We start from the raw sequence: 22,337 nt of genomic DNA on the forward strand, positions 1-22,337 counted from the left end.
GCAAGTTGTGCATCCATACGCACATGTCACATGTCACCTCTCTCTTTGAGGAACTATTTTACTCCGAGATATAGCTGGTTGTTGTATGGCTGTCAGTGTAAACATGAAGTCACACGTACTAAATAAAACTGTGTTTAGGTCTTGGCCTACATCCTTTGAGGTAAGAAATCGTGATAAAAAAATTATCAGAATTGACTTTCACTTTGTGTGAGTTAATTGGAGTATGAACCTTCATAGAGTGAGGGCAAAACTGTATGAACGTCGGAGCTTGCGCACAAAGTGAAAATCAATTCTTTACAAGAACTCAAAGATATACAAATTCCTCTATGGCCTTTTATTATAAGGTTATCATCCCAACAGGGGCGGTCGGGTAGCCTAGTGGTTAAAGCGTTCGCTCGTCATGCCGAAGACCCAGGTTCGATCCCCGACATGGGTACAATGTGTGAAGCCCATTCCTGGTGTCCCCCGCCGTGATATTGCTGGAATATTGCTAAAAGCGGCGTAAAACCATACTCACTCACTCACTCACTCACTATCTTCCCAACAAAGATAAATATAGCCATAGAATGGGAAACTAAAATGAAAGGCATGAATGAATCAATTTTGTTGTCAAATCTAGATGCCCCTGTAAGGGCGGCTTTTAACCTCATTTAACAAACAAATACTAATAAGAGTAGCTACAAAGCAAACGGAATACATATACGATCTACTTCCAACTGGTCGAGCTTACTCAAGGGCATGTGTGACACAGTTCAAAATATTGATATTGCACGTCACGACTTCAAGGTTCAAGTATATCTATATTCAGTATTGTATCATTATCTCGACTACAGCATGTAAAGTTCACCCTATTGTTTAGTTTATAACTGTACACACCGGTACGTCACCACACAGAAGGGGGGCACGGGTGGCCCAGACGTCTAAGGCGCCGCGATTCGATGTGCAGAGTTACGTCCCTTGGGCACGGCAGAAACCTATGATTGTGGGTTCGAATCCCGGTTCGCCCCAATTATGTTTCTAGGTTTTTCAGCACCATACCCGTGCTCGTTGGTTTCACCGAAGTGGTAAACGTCTGAGACCTGCATCACTTCGGGCTTTCCTCCCACATTAAGCTGACACGCCGCGATATAACTGGAATACTGTTAAAAGCAGCGTTAAACCGAACTCACTCACTCACTCACTCACTCACTCACCACACAGAAAGGTTAACACTAACGGCTGTGCAGTTTCGGATAAAAAAACATCCGGTTTAAGACCTCCGAGCGCGGTCAGTCTATAAATAGAACCACACGTGTTATTGTTCATCAACACGATCAGTTCGTATTGGTGCATCGAGGCGGGGGGAAATAAAAAACAAATAAAAACTTGCTCGCTCTGTACATCCTGACAGTCACATGTGTATCTAATATTGACGATGATTTCAAAGCATACTAACATTACTTTTATACGTAATAAACATATTACACATATCGTATACGTTATGACAACCGACAGTCCAGAGTGCCTTCTGCACTATTTGGGCACAAAACTAATCCTCCTGTTTGTCTTTGTCTCGGAACTAATAATCGCCTCAGGTAATAATATCCTCTAAGATAGTTCTCCACGCATCTGCGTCGGTACTCAGGTCCATTCCCCTCTCTAAGATTCCAACCCATGCTTGTCGTAAAAGGCGACTATGCTTGTCGTAAGAGGCTTCTACCGGGATCGGGTGGTCAGGCTCGCTGACTTGGTTGATGCAATTTTATTCCGATTTAGAGTTGGTTGTTGTATGGCTGTCACTGTAAACATGAAGTCACAGTGAAAGTCAATTCTTAAAGATTATACATAATTGAACAGGGTGTGAAAATGTAACTTGGATAAATCACGTTTAAATAAATACATGAATTGAATGTATTTTGGTTCTTATAATTGGTCCATCGTTCACGTATGTATATAATGCCAATCTGGTTGAAATACCATATTTTCCAATGTACAAAATGTACATTATAACCAGGTTGTGCTGAAATCGCATAGATGTGTTTGTTTTTTTGTCTTTTTTTGTTAACGCCGCACTCAGCAATATTCCAGCTATATGACGGCGGTCTGTAAATAATCGAGTCTGGACCAGACAATCCAGTGATTTACATCATGTACATCGATCCACGCAATTGGGATCGATGACATGCATCAACCAAGTCAGCGAGCCTGACCACCCGATCCCGTTAGTCGCCTTTTACGACAAGCATAGTCGCCTTTTACGGCAAGCATGGGTTGCTGAAGACCTATTCTATCCCATATGTGCAATCTATCTTGACTGCAGGACCTAAATGTTGCTGATTCGTAATATTTGATAGATATTGAGCATTGATCTAATAACGATGTGTTCTCTTCCCGTGTTCAAGGAGTACCATGTAAGTAGTGAGTGAGTGAGTGAGGTTTTACGCCGCTTTTAGCAATATTCCAGCAATATCACGGCGGGGACACCAGAAATGGGCTACCATGTAAGTAAGGTTTGACATCTCATCATGGTTTTGAAGAGTAAAGTTTGTAAAATCTCGATCCGGCCATCTTCTCTTCATACACCCGATAGTAGTCCTCCAACATTTGATCTGTGAAATAGTTTTTCCAGTCGCCAACTATACCTGTTAAACAGATGCAAAGAGTAAAATGATTAAATGAACAACAAATATAGCTTGGATCGATCAAACGTTGACATGTCATGATATATGACGGCGGTCTGTAAATAATCGAGTGTGGACCAGACAATTCAGTGGTAGACATCATGAGCATTGATCCACGTAGTTCGGATGCGATGACCTTCATCAACCAAGTCAGCGAGCCTGACCACCCGATCCCGTTAGTCGCCTCTTACGACAAGCATAGGTCACCTATTATGGCAAGCATGGGTTGCTGAAGACCTATTTTACCCCGGATCTTCTCGGGTCGTAACGCTGCTTTGAGCAATATGACGGCGGTCTTGAACGACTGAGTACGTTGACATCCAACAGCCAACACATGATTCTAAAACCACGTAAAGGAACATATTTGTAATAAATGTTCATATTCTCAGAATACGGTTACATGTAATCTTGGGGCGGTCGGCTAGCCTAGTGGCTACAGCGTTCGCCCGTCACGCCGAAGACCCGGGTTCGATTCCCGACATGGTTACAATGTGTGAAGCCCATTTCTGGTGTACCCCGCCGTGATATTGCTGGACCATTGCTAAAAGCGGCGTAAAACCATACTCACTCACTCACTACATGAACTCTTAGAAACAATGTTACGATTTCTTCAGTTTATTAGTTTCGTAAGAAATATTTACATAATAATATAATGTACAGTATATATTTTATTAGATATGAAATAGATAAGGCACACTGTCCGTCCAAAATGTATGTACAAGAACAATTAAGATATATCCCATTTGAGAAATTATGAGCGAGAGAGCAAGATTTTGTGTGCGAGGACGGTGTAGAAAGGTTATAATCAACACTGGTTGTATGTCATTTCAGCATGGCATAGCATTTCAAAACAATTATTTGCGTTCACCAAGATATCTCAAGTACCAAGACATCACCTCATATACATATAGATCAATACATAAATCTTAAATTCACTAGTTCTTCATTTATCACGGGTTAAATTGATCGTGCGCTTTGGGAGGTCAAAAACATGAGGTGTTTAATTGGTTGACCTCAGACACTACTGATTCCTGGATAAAACATTTAACACATCATACTAATGAATTAAAATTTGTCTTTTTATTCAACTGGGATTTTTACCTTTCCTGTAAAGGTGGCTCTCTCCATCAACTTTTAAACAGTATTTTTCTTTGTCTTTTCTCATGTTAGAGATTTTGCATTTTGCAGCAATGGCTTGGCAAAGCTCATCATTTCTTTGTAGACCAAGGAAATCCGAGAGGCGTTGCACAGCCGACACAGGATTCTAAAAAACAAATTCAATAATCATCAGAAATATGTTTGGCATCAATACATTAATTCTCAGAATATGTTCATGCTGAGTAAAATGCAAATGCATGTATGGACATATCTGATCAGCGAAGATACTCTTTGGTCTTCAGTAACCCATACTTGTCATAAGCGGCGACTATTTTTGTCATAAAAGGCAACTAACGGGACAGGTTGGTTAGGCTCGCTGACTTGGTTGACGCATGTGACCCTATCCACAATCTGTAGATCGATGCTCATGATGGCAATCACTGGATTGTCTGGTCAAGACTCGATTATTACAGATCGCCGTCATATAGATGGAATATTGCTGAGTGCGGCGTTAAACAACAAAATATTCCCGAATAGCTGCTGTTCAAGTAACCCATTGGCGAAGACATCATTGCAGCTTTCTCTAATATACACCTTGCCTTCCCAAACGAAACGATGATTCTATATAAATGAAGCTGTGAATTATATGAATAACATAGTAAACAATCTGCGTTAGTAAGCTTTACCTCAGTAAATTAACTGTTATTTTTATACGGTACTAGGAATGAGAGTAGCGACGTAACGTTATTAATACTATGACGTTACTGCATTGTAAGTATGTTACGTTATATCATAGCTGCTCTGTAGGACTAAAGAAAATACGTAATTGCGCACTTATATATTCACTTGGTCAATAAATTACACATTTACAAATATACTCACACGCAAAAGAAACGCAAGTCGAGTATGCAGTATACATGGTATTTATTTTCAACAGTAAAGACAAGAAATACTAATAGGGCAAGATTGACAAAAAATTGACCGAAGACAGTTTAATGGATTAAAAGGCAGATGACATAATTGTTTTTTTCAAATGTTAAGGGCTTACACAGTTTCGGGTCAATACCCAAATGTCAGTCAATACCTGGTGTGACCACCATTAGCATTGATCACTGCCACACATCTCCTGTACATTGAGTGGATCAGACGATTTGTGAAGGCCCTAGGGATCCTCCTGCACACATCCAGAGCAGCTGTGCGCAGTTCATCGGCAGTTGAAGGGACTGGGCGCAAAATTGTGCAGACGCCTTTGAACCTCATCCCACAAGTGTTCGATGGGGTCCAGATCAGGGCTGAGGGCTGGCCACGGTAGAACACGGATGTTGTGTTGTTGCAAAAAGGCCATGGTAGCTCTGGCAACATGGGGACGAGCGTTGTCCTGCTTGAAAATGTGTTGCTGATGTTGTGCAAAAAATGGAACAACGTGGGGTCTGATCACTTGGTCGATATACCGCTGAGCAGTGACGCCGTGTCCCCGACCTTGACCAACATTCAGAAAGCACATGGGTCCAAGTCTCGCATTAAGTCCAATCCCTGCCCATATCATGACGCTAGGTCCACCCCATGGATCCCTTTCCACAACGTTTCTGTCAGCGAATCGATCACCTCGACGCCGCCAAATTCTGACTCTTCCGTCTGCATGGGAGACACAAAAGCGACTTTCATCAGAGAAGATGACACGCCTCCACTCACGATGACGCCAATTGCGATGACCCTGTGCCCACTGAAGTCGTGCTTGTCGATGCCGTGGTTAGAGAACAGGACGACGTGCTGGTCGGCGACATCTGAGGTTGTTGGAACGGAAACGTCGGATCACAGTGTCCCGGCTAATGTGTCGATTATATGTTCCTATGGTCTGTCGAGCACTTTCACTTGCAATTAGGAACGGATGTCGCTGGTGTTGACGGGTAATCTGCCGATCTTGTCGAGGTGTGGTGACCCTAGGACGACCACTCCGAGGAAGGTCATCTGTGGTCTGTGTAGCATTGTATCGATGCAGGAGACGGTAAATTGTGGTTATGTTAACGTTGAAATGATGGACAACATCTTGGACAGACTCTCCAGCTTCCAAACGTCCGATAGCCTGGTTTCTCTGAATTTGAGTTGGGCGTGGCATTGTTGACCTAGGAGCGGTAGGTCCAAGAATCGGCCACAGTTTTATACCCACTACAGTTCTTGACAGTTCGAGCATTTTCGATTTCGCGAGAAATGGGTGCATGATACCCACATATTCATTGAAATTGTGCGTTTTGGCGATTCGTTTTTTATGTTGCGTTTTTACTCGGGGTTTCCAAAATGCAACCAAAAATATTGATAACACCATCAGGCTTCACTACAAGCTAAAACTCGTATCAATTTATGGTTCCGTGTTTGTTACCTATTTGCTTCAAACCACTTGCGTTTCTTTTGCGTGTGAGTATATAAATAATAATATACTCTTACGTAAACACGTTTACTGTGTATGAGGTTCATATATTTTGGAGAGACAATGATTTCCATGTGTGCCGCTATCGTAAATTGTGAATTTGGCATTGAGGTTAATAAGTGCATTCTGCTCAATAGAAAACATCAAGGAAATGGTAAATACTCTTAATTTTAGACCAGAGTCCATCCTTCATGAAACAAAGACAACCAGGCTAAACAAGGATCGCTTTCTTTCTTTTTACGAAATATACAAATGATAATACTAATACTAGAAATAAGGACACAAATCATAATAACACATGATTTATCACACCTTCTTAAAATGGCCAATCTTACCTTCTGAGTTTCCTCATAGATCTAGAAGTAAACAGGAATATCTGGATTTTCTTTGAAGAATTCCTCAGCATCTCGCCAATGTTAAAATATCCCATCCACTTCAGCTGAAACAAACAAGTTCATATTCAGATATCCACAAACACATTGCGTTTCATGCACCAGAGAATAAAAAGGCAAAGGCAAAAAAGAGGTTAAATTTATATGAAAGGATCACTGACATTCAGTGATGGCACCGGGGTTTTGCGAAAAGGGAAAGAATGTCCTGTCATACTGGCATGCCCCGCCATTCACACACTTTGTATCTAAGAGTGTTTGCTGTCCAAACCCGCACTCCTGATATACGGATATGGCGGCCTGGGAGCAATCTTGTCTGGACCAGAAAACCCAGTGAAACGATCACGCTTTTACTGATTTCGTTGAAACTAAAACCGTACTCGGAAGTGGTGATATTTTCTGTTGCTGATTACTACACCTTATCACTAAGTTTCACTTACCTTTTTTTGGACCCGTGAGGATTCCAGGGTAGAATAGGTCTTCGGCAACACATGCTTGCCGTAAAAGGCGACTATACTTGTCGTAAAAGGCGACTAACGGAATCGAGTGGTCAGGCTCGCTGACTTAGTTGATGCATTTCATCGGTCCCAATTGCGTGGATCGATGCTCATGATATTAATCACTGGATTGTCTGGTCCACACTCGATTTTTTTATTAACCGCCGTCAGAAGGCTGGAATATTGCTGAGTGCGGCGTTAAACAACAAATCAACCAACCAACCACTTACTTTTTCCTTCAAGAAACAGATACCAAAATCCCTCAAAGGAGCACTCGCATTCCGAGAACTTTAGATCGACATAGAGGTGATAGAGGGAGACAGCCACGTCTCTCGGGTCCCTGAGGTTGTAGATAATCTTGCACTTCTTTTCCTTCATCTCCCGTGGTGCGTCCGACAACCGGAAGTGGGTATTGATAACCCTTGGAGAAGGGAGAGTACTCAAAACATCGTTAGTCGCAAACTCTAGTTGATTTCTTCCCTTAAATCGTTGGATGGTTTCTGCTTTGCCTTTCAAGAGCATACATACTATTTCGAAAGTCCAGTGGGTACCTACAAATAAATAAGCAAATCTGTTTTGTGATCTGTAATGTTGAAAATGATTGGTTTTGTGTGTTACATGCTGATTCAGAATTCGGTACATACAGAACTACATTGTGAGTGAGTGAGTGAGTGAGGATGGTTTTACGCAGCTTTTAGCAATAGTCCAGCAATATCATGGCGGGGGACACCAGAAATGGGCTTCACACATTGTACCAATGTCGGGAATCGAACCATGGTCTTCGGCGTGACGAGCGAGCGCTGTAACCACTAGGCTACCCGACCGCACGAACTACATTGTGAAATCAGTACTTTACCACAAAAGATCAATGAATAATTAACAAATAATATTGAACCACAGGATTAGGTTTACAACTGAAAAGGCAATACTACGACCCGTGAAGATTCGGTGTAGAATAGGACTTCAGCAACCCATGCTTGCCGTCAAAGGCGACTTTGTTTGTCGTAAGAGGCGACTAACGGGATCGGGTGGTCAGGCTCGCTGACTTGGTTGATGCATGTACTTGCCTTTTATGGCAAGCATGGGTTGCTGAAGACCTATTCTACCCCGGATCTTCACGGGTCCCGTCATATAGGTGGAATAAACAACAACCAGCCAACCAACCAACGAAAAGGCAATAGAATATGTCAAATATGTGGCAGTAACAAAAATAGAATCGCACTCGTCTCGCGCTTCTGGAGGTACAGCTAGTCATCCTTTTCAGTCATGCAAAACGTCTTGAACAATCCAAATGTCCATACACAAAGGCTGATAACTCAAGTTGTCTGTTTTTCGCATACCGTCAAAATTGAAAGAGCAATTGCCATTTTACGAGCGCCTTGATACTTGTATAACTGAAACGGCATGAAAGCAAACACTCACATTCAAACTCACACAACCCACTAAGACCAGCTTACCAGTCCTTGGAAAAGAAGGGAAGTAAATATCATCGGGTCTCATAGAGAAGTTGTCTACTTCTTCGAGGACTGCGGTATCGTAGCCTGGAATATAGTGCAATCCTCTAAACATCATGAATTTTATCGTCTTCCCAAACTTGTCCGTTTCAGTCTTGATGTCATTCTCCGAGGTATTGTGTAAGTCACCATCAAGCTGAAAAATACGAAAAAGGACGACAATTGAATTCACTGAAATTATAGAATAGCGAAAGTGAAAGAACAGCATTAAAAAAATGCAAATTTGGTGCACATCAGATGTGTATTGAAGGTGGGGTTATGTGATTTCACACACTTCCTCCAAACAGAATGTAAAAAATCTCCTCCGAGGTCAAGTAGATAGAGAAGTCTGCCCGAAGAGCGCGGATGGCCGACCGCGTCACACCAAAGGACGCTAAAAGATTGTTCTTCCAGATACCATGCCTTGCGTTCGGCATTAAAGGGATAAAATATGACTGGTCAGTTTACTGTGTTTGAGTGGAGCATTCATATTACAACTGCGGCATGGTATCTCAATGGGCTAACACTATAACCCCGCCCACCGAGACACACCCACCCACCCACACACAACCACACACACACACACACACACACACACACACACACACATGTACGTTATGTACTGCATGTTATGGTATGTTTAATAATTTGTGAGTAACTCAAAGCAACATTACGAAAATGGAAATCGTACTATCATGTTCCATTTAATCGACATAATGCCTTATTATACATGGTGAATATGTAGGGAGTAATGTATATTACAGGTATCTGTGTGATACATCATTTCTGTGTGTGACATCATTTTGTCTCTTTTGTCTCTAAATTAGAATTATGATAATTTATTGACATATGTTGAGGACTCTCACAACGACCTTAAAGCCCCACCCTGACTACAAATAGCCCGCAAGGTGGCGGTGTTTCAGTTTCTAGCAGTGGCTGACAATGTAAACGCACCCGAGTGTTGGGAGCACAACGGTTTTGGTTAATGTAACAGTAACGATACATTAAATACGAAATCGACAAGATTCTTTAAGTTCAATCCGAAAATTACTTAGTCTTGGTCATTTGCATTCAACAGTTATATCTATACCACACAATAATCAGATTACATATATTTAACTTAAATTATCACACAGATTTTTCAACAAGTCTTTAAGAAGAGGCCTTACTTGAAGCACCAGACGTTGCGCTGATATTTCTTAGCTTGACTTCAATACATGAATATGTCACGTGTATCAACATAACATTGCACATAAGCAACTGATAAATAAGTAACGAAATATACTAGCTGTTTTGACCTACATTAGGCATATCTAGATAATATTGTACTTACGAAAAACGAAAACCCCAATACACATATTCCAAGACAACTTTAATTATGGATTTCCTTTTCTTTCACAGAATTTTCACACACAAAACTGAGTTTGATCATTAGATCCACAATTGTCCCATGTATTTTTTTTTCGGGGGATTTGGATACACTTCGAATTCGCGCACAAGTTTTAAAATACAATCTGGGATCCCTTTCCCGTTTTGTTCACACCAATCCTTCATCTGCTGCAACGTTTAATATCCGTGTCTTCAAGTCCGAGTATCTACGACCTCTCCAAACACTTCGTTTATTTAGCTCAGTCCAGAAGTATTGGCAGCACTAGTACTGTTTTTGAATTGACAAATTTATACAACATGGTGGCCGCACCATTCCCTAACTGCGATTGCCTGTGCCGTGTCACGCATGGTTGATAAAAGAATTGTGAACATACATATTCAGCTTCATCTGGTTGCACAATGAAATCTCGCTGTGACACTGATTCACTAATCCCAAGAATCGGCACTGAGTTTGTCAAAGTTTCCCTGCACTTGCAAGGGCGGGAGGAGAGGTCGGGTAGCCAAGTGGTTAAAGCGTTCGCTCGTCACGCCGAAGACCTGGGTTCGATTCCCGACATGGGTACAATGTGTGAAGCCCATTTCTGGTGTCCCCCGCCGTGATATTGCTGTACTATTGCTAAAAGCGGCGTAAAACCATACTCACTCACTCACTCGGGCAGAGAGGCGCCAAATTGTCATCATTGTCGATTGAGTTGACCGTCGGAATGATGTCATCTTGAATTGGAACTTTCTCCACGATAAAGTCGCCAATGTCATAATCCAAATGACCAAAGGCTCCCTGAGCATCTCGAACAACTCTCCGTCAAATTAAGCGTCACACGAAAATGTTTGTTGCTAATATTGAAGACAAGCGAAGAAATTCTTGACAGTCGTAAGCAGCAATCTAACTCGGATATGTTCATGGGGAGTGGTTGCTAGGAGATCGCGTGGTCAGAAAGGGGGAAACAAATCGTTTTAGAAAGTAAAAAGAATATAAGAAATCCACAGTGCAGTCCATAAATACCATGTACAGGATGGGTTTTTTTATTAACAGTATTCACGAAAACAATTCCTTTCTAAAAAAGCAAATTGATTTATTAATTCAGCAACCCATGCTTGCCGTAAAGGCGACTATGCTTGTCGTAAAAGGCGACTTAACGGGATCGGGTGGTCAGGCTCGCTGACTTGGTTGATGCATGTCATCGATCCAAATTGCGTGGATCGATGCTCATGATATCAATCACTGGATTGTCTGGTCCAGACTCGATTATTTACAGACCGCCGTCATATTGCTTGAATATTGCTGAGTGCGGCGTTAAACAAAACAAACCAACCAAATCATCCCAAGGTCGTAACCCTGATCACGTGGATGAGTAGGTCGAAGGACATTTGTGATGAAGCCGCGAATGTGTCTGTGTGTATTACATTGTTGAAATCAATTGACCAGGAAGATTGTCGAGGCATTGCCATTATGACAGATGCTCGTCATGGATGGAAACAGAAAAAAATGCATCTGAGAGAAACATTGTTGCTTTGAGCTTCGGGACCAATATGTCTTCATACCGATGTAGTTTACAAGAGAGGGGGGGGATCCGTGTAGCAAACGACCTGAATAATCTTGATGGAAATAATGTTGAAATCCAAGTTCACGTCCATGACAGAATTGGAGTTAACAAAACATTTTATCTGAACATCGTTTCGAAGTATGTGAGACTGTACGTATTTTATCTGAGTTCACCATCTCCATTCCGACAGGAAATTATATAGTTTTCGTGACTCAACTCGTCCGGCCGCTGTGGAAAATTATGCACAAATCTAATACATTTTTGGTTGTTTAACGCCGCACAAAGCAATATTCCAGCTATATGACGGCGGTCTGTAAATAATCGAGTCCAGTGATTCAAATCTAATTTTTATTTTTATTTTGAAGTTTACACGATATACGGCTTTTCCATTGGACGAGAGGACGATCACATGACCGCGAAATTGACGTTCATAAGTGTATGAACGACACAATTTGACGTTCATTCGTTTTTCACGAGACCGTGTTCTTGAAATGACGTAAACACTGACGGACTACTTCCACATTCCTGGGGAAACCCCTTTGGAATTCCCTAGCACGAAAACATGCATAAGCGTTCTTTCTGATCATTTAGAACCTTTATTCTTGGTCTCAGCGTTTCAGTATACATTGAGAAATGTCAGAGAACGTGACTGCATGCGTGTTCACGAATATCCTCGCTAATATCCTAATTAACAAACGAAGAAATGCACATCTAAACTATCGTAGTATCGACTCGATCCGTGCCTAGGCTGACATTGACCGTCTCCAGCAATCTATGAATTTACATTTGTGTCTGTTTGACGCATCTTTATTCACCTTTCAATGATCGGCCAGTTGATCAATGATGACTAACACATGTAACAGCCACAGGTTCATTAACAACTTCGGAAATCTCTCCCGTCACGTTTATCGTGTCGGCCATTTTGACGTCTTGTACATTGATGTAAATGTATTACGACGCGCTGTCATTGTGACTGACTTACTGAGGTAGTTCTTTACAGACCTTTCTCATCTAATGAGGATATGATTTGCACACATGTGCTGCGTAAGATGTTTCTGAAGAGCAAGTTGTGCATCCATACGCCCATGTCACCTCTCTTTTTGAGGAACTATTTTACTCCGAGATATAGCTGGTTGTTGTATGGCTGTCAGTGTAAACATGAAGTCACACGTACTAAATACAATTGTGTTTAGATCTTGGCCTTCATCCTTTGAGGTAAGAAATTGTGTTAAAAAATTATAAAAATTGACCTTTACTTTGTGTGAGTTCATTGGAGTATGAACCTTCATAGAGTGAGGGCCAAACATTGTTTGAACGTCGTCGCAAGCTCCGACGTTCATACAGTTTGGCCCTCACTCTATGAAGGTTCATACTCCAATGAACTCACACAAAGTGAAGGTCAGTTCTTAATAAAAGAAATACTAATAGGTCAATATCTACCATTGTAACGTCATAAAAGAACTGGTAAACTTTATCTTTCTTCAGATGTTGATTAAAATTTAGTTTCAGAAGCAAAGCGACTCGATCAACATCATACATTAATTTATAGACTAAAATCTAGTACCAAGTGTTTTAAACATATGTTAAATGTCATAAAATAACTTACACAATTATTGAAAGGCATTTTTTTTAATAAGTTACATATTTTATTTCGTCGGTCCGCTCTCTAGTGGTTTGAGGTGAGAAACACATATAAAAAATATGGATGGCCTTATGCAAATGACACTTGTCATTCCAATCAACAGGGAATCTGGGTCACTGCCATGGGACCAACAAAGTTTCAAGAATCGGAGCTTTCGGACAAATGTGACTTTGACAAAACACATTGCCATATATAGAGAGAGATTGTTACGTGCCTGTGGTCGCTACATGTCGAGACGCCTGTTTGACCTTAGTTTCTGCGATAACGTGCACTTATTGCTGTCATGAAATGTTTGTTGTTTAATACCGAATGTGATACTGTTCTAAGGCCAATCTAACAACCCTTACCCACCCCTAATAAATTACTAGTCTTACTCACCGTAAGGATGTGCTTTGGCGTAGCCATGGATCCCTTTCCACAACGTTTCTGTCAGCGAATCGATCACCTCGACGCCGCCAAATTCTGACTCTTCCGTCTGCATGGGAGACACAAAAGCGACTTTCATCAGAGAAGATGACACGCCTCCACTCACGATGACGCCAATTGCGATGACCCTGTGCCCACTGAAGTCGTGCTTGTCGATGCCGTGGTTAGAGAACAGGACGACGTGCTGGTCGGCGACATCTGAGGTTGTTGGAACGGAAACGTCGGATCACAGTGTCCCGGCTAATGTGTCGATTATATGTTCCTATGGTCTGTCGAGCACTTTCACTTGCAATTAGGAACGGATGTCGCTGGTGTTGACGGGTAATCTGCCGATCTTGTCGAGGTGTGGTGACCCTAGGACGACCACTCCGAGGAAGGTCATCTGTGGTCTGTGTAGCATTGTATCGATGCAGGAGACGGTAAATTGTGGTTATGTTAACGTTGAAATGATGGACAACATCTTGGACAGACTCTCCAGCTTCCAAACGTCCGATAGCCTGGTTTCTCTGAATTTGAGTTGGGCGTGGCATTGTTGACCTAGGAGCGGTAGGTCCAAGAATCGGCCACAGTTTTATACCCACTACAGTTCTTGACATTTCGAGCATTTTCGATTTCGCGAGAAATGGGTGCATGATACCCACATATTCATTGAAATTGTGCGTTTTGGCGATTCGTTTTTTATGTTGCGTTTTTACTCGGGGTTTCCAAAATGCAACCAAAAATATTGATAACACCATCAGGCTTCACTACAAGCTAAAACTCGTATCAATTTATGGTTCCGTGTTTGTTACCTATTTGCTTCAAACCACTTGCGTTTCTTTTGCGTGTGAGTATATAAATAATAATATACTCTTACGTAAACACGTTTACTGTGTATGAGGTTCATATATTTTGGAGAGACAATGATTTCCATGTGTGCCGCTATCGTAAATTGTGAATTTGGCATTGAGGTTAATAAGTGCATTCTGCTCAATAGAAAACATCAAGGAAATGGTAAATACTCTTAATTTTAGACCAGAGTCCATCCTTCATGAAACAAAGACAACCAGGCTAAACAAGGATCGCTTTCTTTCTTTTTACGAAATATACAAATGATAATACTAATACTAGAAATAAGGACACAAATCATAATAACACATGATTTATCACACCTTCTTAAAATGGCCAATCTTACCTTCTGAGTTTCCTCATAGATCTAGAAGTAAACAGGAATATCTGGATTTTCTTTGAAGAATTCCTCAGCATCTCGCCAATGTTAAAATATCCCATCCACTTCAGCTGAAACAAACAAGTTCATATTCAGATATCCACAAACACATTGCGTTTCATGCACCAGAGAATAAAAAGGCAAAGGCAAAAAAGAGGTTAAATTTATATGAAAGGATCACTGACATTCAGTGATGGCACCGGGGTTTTGCGAAAAGGGAAAGAATGTCCTGTCATACTGGCATGCCCCGCCATTCACACACTTTGTATCTAAGAGTGTTTGCTGTCCAAACCCGCACTCCTGATATACGGATATGGCGGCCTGGGAGCAATCTTGTCTGGACCAGAAAACCCAGTGAAACGATCACGCTTTTACTGATTTCGTTGAAACTAAAACCGTACTCGGAAGTGGTGATATTTTCTGTTGCTGATTACTACACCTTATCACTAAGTTTCACTTACCTTTTTTTGGACCCGTGAGGATTCCAGGGTAGAATAGGTCTTCGGCAACACATGCTTGCCGTAAAAGGCGACTATACTTGTCGTAAAAGGCGACTAACGGAATCGAGTGGTCAGGCTCGCTGACTTAGTTGATGCATTTCATCGGTCCCAATTGCGTGGATCGATGCTCATGATATTAATCACTGGATTGTCTGGTCCACACTCGATTTTTTTATTAACCGCCGTCAGAAGGCTGGAATATTGCTGAGTGCGGCGTTAAACAACAAATCAACCAACCAACCACTTACTTTTTCCTTCAAGAAACAGATACCAAAATCCCTCAAAGGAGCACTCGCATTCCGAGAACTTTAGATCGACATAGAGGTGATAGAGGGAGACAGCCACGTCTCTCGGGTCCCTGAGGTTGTAGATAATCTTGCACTTCTTTTCCTTCATCTCCCGTGGTGCGTCCGACAACCGGAAGTGGGTATTGATAACCCTTGGAGAAGGGAGAGTACTCAAAACATCGTTAGTCGCAAACTCTAGTTGATTTCTTCCCTTAAATCGTTGGATGGTTTCTGCTTTGCCTTTCAAGAGCATACATACTATTTCGAAAGTCCAGTGGGTACCTACAAATAAATAAGCAAATCTGTTTTGTGATCTGTAATGTTGAAAATGATTGGTTTTGTGTGTTACATGCTGATTCAGAATTCGGTACATACAGAACTACATTGTGAGTGAGTGAGTGAGTGAGGATGGTTTTACGCCGCTTTTAGCAATAGTCCAGCAATATCATGGCGGGGGACACCAGAAATGGGCTTCACACATTGTACCAATGTCGGGAATCGAACCATGGTCTTCGGCGTGACGAGCGAGCGCTGTAACCACTAGGCTACCCGACCGCACGAACTACATTGTGAAATCAGTACTTTACCACAAAAGATCAATGAATAATTAACAAATAATATTGAACCACAGGATTAGGTTTACAACTGAAAAGGCAATACTACGACCCGTGAAGATTCGGTGTAGAATAGGACTTCAGCAACCCATGCTTGCCGTCAAAGGCGACTTTGTTTGTCGTAAGAGGCGACTAACGGGATCGGGTGGTCAGGCTCGCTGACTTGGTTGATGCATGTACTTGCCTTTTATGGCAAGCATGGGTTGCTGAAGACCTATTCTACCCCGGATCTTCACGGGTCCCGTCATATAGGTGGAATAAACAACAACCAGCCAACCAACCAACGAAAAGGCAATAGAATATGTCAAATATGTGGCAGTAACAAAAATAGAATCGCACTCGTCTCGCGCTTCTGGAGGTACAGCTAGTCATCCTTTTCAGTCATGCAAAACGTCTTGAACAATCCAAATGTCCATACACAAAGGCTGATAACTCAAGTTGTCTGTTTTTCGCATACCGTCAAAATTGAAAGAGCAATTGCCATTTTACGAGCGCCTTGATACTTGTATAACTGAAACGGCATGAAAGCAAACACTCACATTCAAACTCACACAACCCACTAAGACCAGCTTACCAGTCCTTGGAAAAGAAGGGAAGTAAATATCATCGGGTCTCATAGAGAAGTTGTCTACTTCTTCGAGGACTGCGGTATCGTAGCCTGGAATATAGTGCAATCCTCTAAACATCATGAATTTTATCGTCTTCCCAAACTTGTCCGTTTCAGTCTTGATGTCATTCTCCGAGGTATTGTGTAAGTCACCATCAAGCTGAAAAATACGAAAAAGGACGACAATTGAATTCACTGAAATTATAGAATAGCGAAAGTGAAAGAACAGCATTAAAAAAATGCAAATTTGGTGCACATCAGATGTGTATTGAAGGTGGGGTTATGTGATTTCACACACTTCCTCCAAACAGAATGTAAAAAATCTCCTCCGAGGTCAAGTAGATAGAGAAGTCTGCCCGAAGAGCGCGGATGGCCGACCGCGTCACACCAAAGGACGCTAAAAGATTGTTCTTCCAGATACCATGCCTTGCGTTCGGCATTAAAGGGATAAAATATGACTGGTCAGTTTACTGTGTTTGAGTGGAGCATTCATATTACAACTGCGGCATGGTATCTCAATGGGCTAACACTATAACCCCGCCCACCGAGACACACCCACCCACCCACACACAACCACACACACACACACACACACACACACACACACACACATGTACGTTATGTACTGCATGTTATGGTATGTTTAATAATTTGTGAGTAACTCAAAGCAACATTACGAAAATGGAAATCGTACTATCATGTTCCATTTAATCGACATAATGCCTTATTATACATGGTGAATATGTAGGGAGTAATGTATATTACAGGTATCTGTGTGATACATCATTTCTGTGTGTGACATCATTTTGTCTCTTTTGTCTCTAAATTAGAATTATGATAATTTATTGACATATGTTGAGGACTCTCACAACGACCTTAAAGCCCCACCCTGACTACAAATAGCCCGCAAGGTGGCGGTGTTTCAGTTTCTAGCAGTGGCTGACAATGTAAACGCACCCGAGTGTTGGGAGCACAACGGTTTTGGTTAATGTAACAGTAACGATACATTAAATACGAAATCGACAAGATTCTTTAAGTTCAATCCGAAAATTACTTAGTCTTGGTCATTTGCATTCAACAGTTATATCTATACCACACAATAATCAGATTACATATATTTAACTTAAATTATCACACAGATTTTTCAACAAGTCTTTAAGAAGAGGCCTTACTTGAAGCACCAGACGTTGCGCTGATATTTCTTAGCTTGACTTCAATACATGAATATGTCACGTGTATCAACATAACATTGCACATAAGCAACTGATAAATAAGTAACGAAATATACTAGCTGTTTTGACCTACATTAGGCATATCTAGATAATATTGTACTTACGAAAAACGAAAACCCCAATACACATATTCCAAGACAACTTTAATTATGGATTTCCTTTTCTTTCACAGAATTTTCACACACAAAACTGAGTTTGATCATTAGATCCACAATTGTCCCATGTATTTTTTTTTCGGGGGATTTGGATACACTTCGAATTCGCGCACAAGTTTTAAAATACAATCTGGGATCCCTTTCCCGTTTTGTTCACACCAATCCTTCATCTGCTGCAACGTTTAATATCCGTGTCTTCAAGTCCGAGTATCTACGACCTCTCCAAACACTTCGTTTATTTAGCTCAGTCCAGAAGTATTGGCAGCACTAGTACTGTTTTTGAATTGACAAATTTATACAACATGGTGGCCGCACCATTCCCTAACTGCGATTGCCTGTGCCGTGTCACGCATGGTTGATAAAAGAATTGTGAACATACATATTCAGCTTCATCTGGTTGCACAATGAAATCTCGCTGTGACACTGATTCACTAATCCCAAGAATCGGCACTGAGTTTGTCAAAGTTTCCCTGCACTTGCAAGGGCGGGAGGAGAGGTCGGGTAGCCAAGTGGTTAAAGCGTTCGCTCGTCACGCCGAAGACCTGGGTTCGATTCCCGACATGGGTACAATGTGTGAAGCCCATTTCTGGTGTCCCCCGCCGTGATATTGCTGTACTATTGCTAAAAGCGGCGTAAAACCATACTCACTCACTCACTCGGGCAGAGAGGCGCCAAATTGTCATCATTGTCGATTGAGTTGACCGTCGGAATGATGTCATCTTGAATTGGAACTTTCTCCACGATAAAGTCGCCAATGTCATAATCCAAATGACCAAAGGCTCCCTGAGCATCTCGAACAACTCTCCGTCAAATTAAGCGTCACACGAAAATGTTTGTTGCTAATATTGAAGACAAGCGAAGAAATTCTTGACAGTCGTAAGCAGCAATCTAACTCGGATATGTTCATGGGGAGTGGTTGCTAGGAGATCGCGTGGTCAGAAAGGGGGAAACAAATCGTTTTAGAAAGTAAAAAGAATATAAGAAATCCACAGTGCAGTCCATAAATACCATGTACAGGATGGGTTTTTTTATTAACAGTATTCACGAAAACAATTCCTTTCTAAAAAAGCAAATTGATTTATTAATTCAGCAACCCATGCTTGCCGTAAAGGCGACTATGCTTGTCGTAAAAGGCGACTTAACGGGATCGGGTGGTCAGGCTCGCTGACTTGGTTGATGCATGTCATCGATCCAAATTGCGTGGATCGATGCTCATGATATCAATCACTGGATTGTCTGGTCCAGACTCGATTATTTACAGACCGCCGTCATATTGCTTGAATATTGCTGAGTGCGGCGTTAAACAAAACAAACCAACCAAATCATCCCAAGGTCGTAACCCTGATCACGTGGATGAGTAGGTCGAAGGACATTTGTGATGAAGCCGCGAATGTGTCTGTGTGTATTACATTGTTGAAATCAATTGACCAGGAAGATTGTCGAGGCATTGCCATTATGACAGATGCTCGTCATGGATGGAAACAGAAAAAAATGCATCTGAGAGAAACATTGTTGCTTTGAGCTTCGGGACCAATATGTCTTCATACCGATGTAGTTTACAAGAGAGGGGGATCCGTGTAGCAAACGACCTGAATAATCTTGATGGAAATAATGTTGAAATCCAAGTTCACGTCCATGACAGAATTGGAGTTAACAAAACATTTTATCTGAACATCGTTTCGAAGTATGTGAGACTGTACGTATTTTATCTGAGTTCACCATCTCCATTCCGACAGGAAATTATATAGTTTTCGTGACTCAACTCGTCCGGCCGCTGTGGAAAATTATGCACAAATCTAATACATTTTTGGTTGTTTAACGCCGCACAAAGCAATATTCCAGCTATATGACGGCGGTCTGTAAATAATCGAGTCCAGTGATTCAAATCTAATTTTTATTTTTATTTTGAAGTTTACACGATATACGGCTTTTCCATTGGACGAGAGGACGATCACATGACCGCGAAATTGACGTTCATAAGTGTATGAACGACACAATTTGACGTTCATTCGTTTTTCACGAGACCGTGTTCTTGAAATGACGTAAACACTGACGGACTACTTCCACATTCCTGGGGAAACCCCTTTGGAATTCCCTAGCACGAAAACATGCATAAGCGTTCTTTCTGATCATTTAGAACCTTTATTCTTGGTCTCAGCGTTTCAGTATACATTGAGAAATGTCAGAGAACGTGACTGCATGCGTGTTCACGAATATCCTCGCTAATATCCTAATTAACAAACGAAGAAATGCACATCTAAACTATCGTAGTATCGACTCGATCCGTGCCTAGGCTGACATTGACCGTCTCCAGCAATCTATGAATTTACATTTGTGTCTGTTTGACGCATCTTTATTCACCTTTCAATGATCGGCCAGTTGATCAATGATGACTAACACATGTAACAGCCACAGGTTCATTAACAACTTCGGAAATCTCTCCCGTCACGTTTATCGTGTCGGCCATTTTGACGTCTTGTACATTGATGTAAATGTATTACGACGCGCTGTCATTGTGACTGACTTACTGAGGTAGTTCTTTACAGACCTTTCTCATCTAATGAGGATATGATTTGCACACATGTGCTGCGTAAGATGTTTCTGAAGAGCAAGTTGTGCATCCATACGCCCATGTCACCTCTCTTTTTGAGGAACTATTTTACTCCGAGATATAGCTGGTTGTTGTATGGCTGTCAGTGTAAACATGAAGTCACACGTACTAAATACAATTGTGTTTAGATCTTGGCCTTCATCCTTTGAGGTAAGAAATTGTGTTAAAAAATTATAAAAATTGACCTTTACTTTGTGTGAGTTCATTGGAGTATGAACCTTCATAGAGTGAGGGCCAAACATTGTTTGAACGTCGTCGCAAGCTCCGACGTTCATACAGTTTGGCCCTCACTCTATGAAGGTTCATACTCCAATGAACTCACACAAAGTGAAGGTCAGTTCTTAATAAAAGAAATACTAATAGGTCAATATCTACCATTGTAACGTCATAAAAGAACTGGTAAACTTTATCTTTCTTCAGATGTTGATTAAAATTTAGTTTCAGAAGCAAAGCGACTCGATCAACATCATACATTAATTTATAGACTAAAATCTAGTACCAAGTGTTTTAAACATATGTTAAATGTCATAAAATAACTTACACAATTATTGAAAGGCATTTTTTTTAATAAGTTACATATTTTATTTCGTCGGTCCGCTCTCTAGTGGTTTGAGGTGAGAAACACATATAAAAAATATGGATGGCCTTATGCAAATGACACTTGTCATTCCAATCAACAGGGAATCTGGGTCACTGCCATGGGACCAACAAAGTTTCAAGAATCGGAGCTTTCGGACAAATGTGACTTTGACAAAACACATTGCCATATATAGAGAGAGATTGTTACGTGCCTGTGGTCGCTACATGTCGAGACGCCTGTTTGACCTTAGTTTCTGCGATAACGTGCACTTATTGCTGTCATGAAATGTTTGTTGTTTAATACCGAATGTGATACTGTTCTAAGGCCAATCTAACAACCCTTACCCACCCCTAATAAATTACTAGTCTTACTCACCGTAAGGATGTGCTTTGGCGTAGCCATCTCCTTGTTTCTGCTTTGAAATATGCAAGTATGTACTAACAACCTCCTGATCGCGTGGGGCCCACTGCAGCCTACTTTCTACATGCGTATCTGTCTGTGCATGCTGTTCACGAGGTTCGTTGACCTCAGTCACTGCGCTAACAGTTTGTTTGTTTGTTTGTTTGTTTGTTTATATGTTGTTTAACGCCGCTCAAAGCATTATTCCAGCTATATGACGGCGGTCTTCAAATAATCGAGTCTGGATCTGGACTCTTCAAAACCATGATAGGATGTCATACCTTACGTACATGGTACTCCTTGAACGCGGGAAGAAAACATATCGTTATTAGATCAATGCTCAATATTTATCAAATATTATGAATCAACAACATTTAGGTCCTGTAGTCAACATATATTGCACATCTATGTGATTGTGAGACCCGTGATTTGTTTGTTTGTTTGTTTGTTGTTTAACGCCGCACTCAGCAATATTCCAGCTATATGACGGCGGTCTTTAAATTATCGAGTCTGGACCAGACAATCAAGTGATTGACATCATGAGCATCGATCCACGCAATTGGGATACGATGACATACATCA

At 41.3% G+C, this 22,337-nt stretch overlaps 1 protein-coding gene across 1 annotated transcript; it reads right to left on the minus strand.

Annotated features, from left to right (window-relative positions):
• Positions 1-3,645: 3,645 nt before the first annotated feature.
• Positions 3,646-21,849, minus strand: LOC124150754 (sulfotransferase 1B1-like). Its single transcript, XM_048386466.1, has 8 exons — positions 21,732-21,849; positions 16,746-16,938; positions 15,508-15,839; positions 14,738-14,758; positions 8,527-8,719; positions 7,300-7,620; positions 6,519-6,622; positions 3,646-3,924 (listed from the first exon to the last, which is right to left on the minus strand). Exons 1-7 carry the CDS (start codon positions 21,756-21,758, stop codon positions 6,600-6,602), a joined length of 1,110 nt encoding a protein of 369 aa, XP_048242423.1. The 5' UTR covers positions 21,759-21,849; the 3' UTR covers positions 3,646-3,924; positions 6,519-6,599.
• Between the last annotated feature and the right edge of the window lie 488 nt (positions 21,850-22,337).

This window comes from Haliotis rufescens, unplaced genomic scaffold (assembly GCF_023055435.1).
Source record: "Haliotis rufescens isolate VD_foot unplaced genomic scaffold, xgHalRufe1.0.p SCAF_6, whole genome shotgun sequence".
Taxonomy (NCBI): domain Eukaryota; kingdom Metazoa; phylum Mollusca; class Gastropoda; order Lepetellida; family Haliotidae; genus Haliotis; species Haliotis rufescens.

Excerpts from the sequence above, each read along its gene's own strand:
- LOC124150754 (XM_048386466.1), bottom strand. The coding sequence starts at position 21,758 with ATGGCTACGCCAAAGCACATCCTTACG. Across the intron at positions 15,840-16,745 it reads CCCTTCTTTTCCAAGGACTG|GTACCCACTGGACTTTCGAA; the intron begins GTAAGCTGGTCT and ends ATTTATTTGTAG. Across the intron at positions 7,621-8,526 it reads CCCTTCTTTTCCAAGGACTG|GTACCCACTGGACTTTCGAA; the intron begins GTAAGCTGGTCT and ends ATTTATTTGTAG.